The following is a 2,486-nucleotide window of genomic DNA, read 5'->3' as shown; positions in this document are numbered from 1 at the left end:
TTCGTGCTCGAACGAACGGATTGACACGTTCTGTCGGTACGGAGTATATGGCAGCGATAATGTCGGTAGAGTCTCACCATCACCTACAGCTCCGATGACCACACGGGCATTCTCTCCAGCCAATGCTCGTTTTGACACATCATCACCATCGCCATCGTCTTCGAAAAAACACCGTTTGTAGTCGTCCAAAGACAGATGGTTCCGGACGACGTGCCCGCGGATCCCCTTAGACTTGATGAGTTCGCTGCCTTCCATGTCATATGCGTAGCACTTTGACCGAAGTGCAGCGATCTCAAAGAGAGTGAGGCCACCGGTCTCGTCTGAAAACAGACCGGGCATCTTCTTTCTATCGGTGGAGAAGCAAGGGTGATCCTTGGGCAGGCTAGATGCGTCCACGTGCACCAGTAAATCGGGGCTATCAGCTAAATCCTGGTAGAAGTCGCCGACTCTGAGCAGGTATATGAAGGAGTCTGAGAAAAATGAAAAATATATAAATATTATAAAAAACATTTCTACTAAATAATTTCTAAATTCTAAAATATTTCTATTTTGTACGGTTGTACTCACCAGTATCCATGTAAACCAATTCGATTGCGTTGCCATAATGTGGTTTCAATACGTCGTAGAAGTACTTGTACATTAGCGTCTTGCTAATGTCAAGCACTGCTAAACCGACGTATATTGGTTTGATAAACTTGACAATCTTTGTGTCCATTATGACAGCGCACAACCTTTCACCGTATTTGATACAGTCGTTGAAGGTTGGTTGGTTTACGAGCTTGCTTAGACGTTTGGAACTGGAGATTAGCTCAATACGGGTACGCTTCCGCATGTTCTCCATGGTTTTTCCTATAAAATGTAAAAATTTATCAAATAACCCACTTTAGCATTCAGCATGTACTTACCAAAGACGGCATTATTCATTAGTTTGAAAAATGCTATTTCAAAAGCATTTGCCGCCTGTTTCCGCATTTCAGTGTTCAACTCAATGTATGGTTTCAACCAAGCACTTTGTTGAAACTCTAAAACGCGGTGCACCTGCAGTACAAATATTTATATTAGTATCATCGCTTATAGTTTATAGGTTAATTATACATACTTTATCGACTTGCAGTCCGTGTGCGATTGCCTGTTTTAAGTTGACATAGTGTACGACATACCGCTGTTTGGGTTTCAAAGTGGCCATGAGTTTGGTCTCTTTGGAACCCGGTGGTACATCGTTGACAGGCAAGAACGGCAAGTCGTTGTGCTCGTCATGCAGCTCTTGTGGATACGATACGTCCACTTCATATATACGCCCCGTATTACCAGTGTCCGACAACGATTGGAGGTCAGCCAGAGGGTCTGCTCCTTTATACCACCGGAAGCCACCGTACGGCATGGGCTGACTCATAGCCCACCCGTAAAGGTTATTGCCTGTAAACATTAAACGTTATTAAACCACCGCTCAAATATTGCGCGTTTATATATATACGTATAGATTACTTACAGTCTTGGTACACGATCCATGATTCTGGTTTTGACGGATCGTAATCGGGTGTCTTAGAATTGTTGGCCTTTGCATAGTGCTTGACGGCCTGCACTAGCCCACCACGAATGCCCTGTTCCACCATCAGTAGCATGTCGTAGTCGTTCAAGAGCTCCAGCTTCATCCTGGTGTATTTCAACATACAATCGAAGCTAAAACCAGGCGCGGTGTAATAGTGCGCCGGGTCCAAATTGTATGTTGAAATACAGATGTCGCGGAAGTTCTCAAACACATCAGCTAACAACAACACGTCGATCTTAAGGTATAGGTCGCTGTACTCACCGAGGGTTGAGCAGCCGAAACGGTTCCACACCTCCGTGGCATGTCTATAGTCATCATCATCGATATTCGACTCACTTAACTGACTATAGAAAGCGTCATGAGACGGTAGTTCCGTTTCGTCCAATTTAATCCAACTATCAGTGTACTCGTAGGGGTATACGCCCTTACGCGTCACCAACGACATGTCTTCCGGGCGGAACACCTTGGCCGTTTCCCGAAATTTAACGAAATCAGGCGTCATTAGGTTACCGGCCAAGGTGGACAGAGAGGAGGCCATGAACCGGAAGGTGTCGACAAACCGTATGGAGAAGTTATTGGTCACATGTTTTGTGACCGAAATATACTTCTCCTCGGAATTCGGTATGACCGAAATCCTTTGATCGTCGTACCCCAATTCAGTGACAATGAAATGCGCGTCGTAACCTGAAAGATTGTGCAAGAAGCATGGCACAAAGTTGACCGTCTTTACTTTCAGGTTACATGCATTGCACAACGTCTGTCTGAATCGCCCCGATAAATGGCAGTGGTCTGCGATTTTAGGGTTGGAATCCTTGAATGCTGTACGGCACAAGTCGCATACCACTTTCTCCCCGTACCTGCGCACATCATCGGCAGACATTCGGATGGGAACGTTGGTTTTGCGCAACAATTTAGAAATGTTGCGCGTCACTTCAGT

The 2,486-nt window shown here is 45.3% G+C and overlaps 1 protein-coding gene across 1 annotated transcript; it reads right to left on the bottom strand.

The window, feature by feature from the left end:
• Window positions 1–77: 77 nt before the first annotated feature.
• Window positions 78–2,465, bottom strand: LOC126909768 (uncharacterized; the record flags this gene model as incomplete). Its single annotated transcript, XM_050692198.1, has 5 exons — window positions 1,490–2,465; window positions 1,100–1,416; window positions 906–1,038; window positions 568–849; window positions 78–470 (listed from the first exon to the last, which is right to left on the bottom strand). Coding segments are annotated over exons 1-5 (2,065 nt in total), but the record flags the coding sequence as incomplete, so codon positions are not given.
• Window positions 2,466–2,486: the final 21 nt, after the last annotated feature.

Source organism: Daktulosphaira vitifoliae, unplaced genomic scaffold, assembly GCF_025091365.1.
Source record: "Daktulosphaira vitifoliae isolate Bord-2020 unplaced genomic scaffold, ASM2509136v1 Scaffold_1196, whole genome shotgun sequence".
NCBI lineage: Eukaryota > Metazoa > Arthropoda > Insecta > Hemiptera > Phylloxeridae > Daktulosphaira > Daktulosphaira vitifoliae.
The sequence above is the reverse complement of the archived record's forward strand: the minus strand, read 5'-3'. Positions and strand labels throughout refer to the sequence as shown.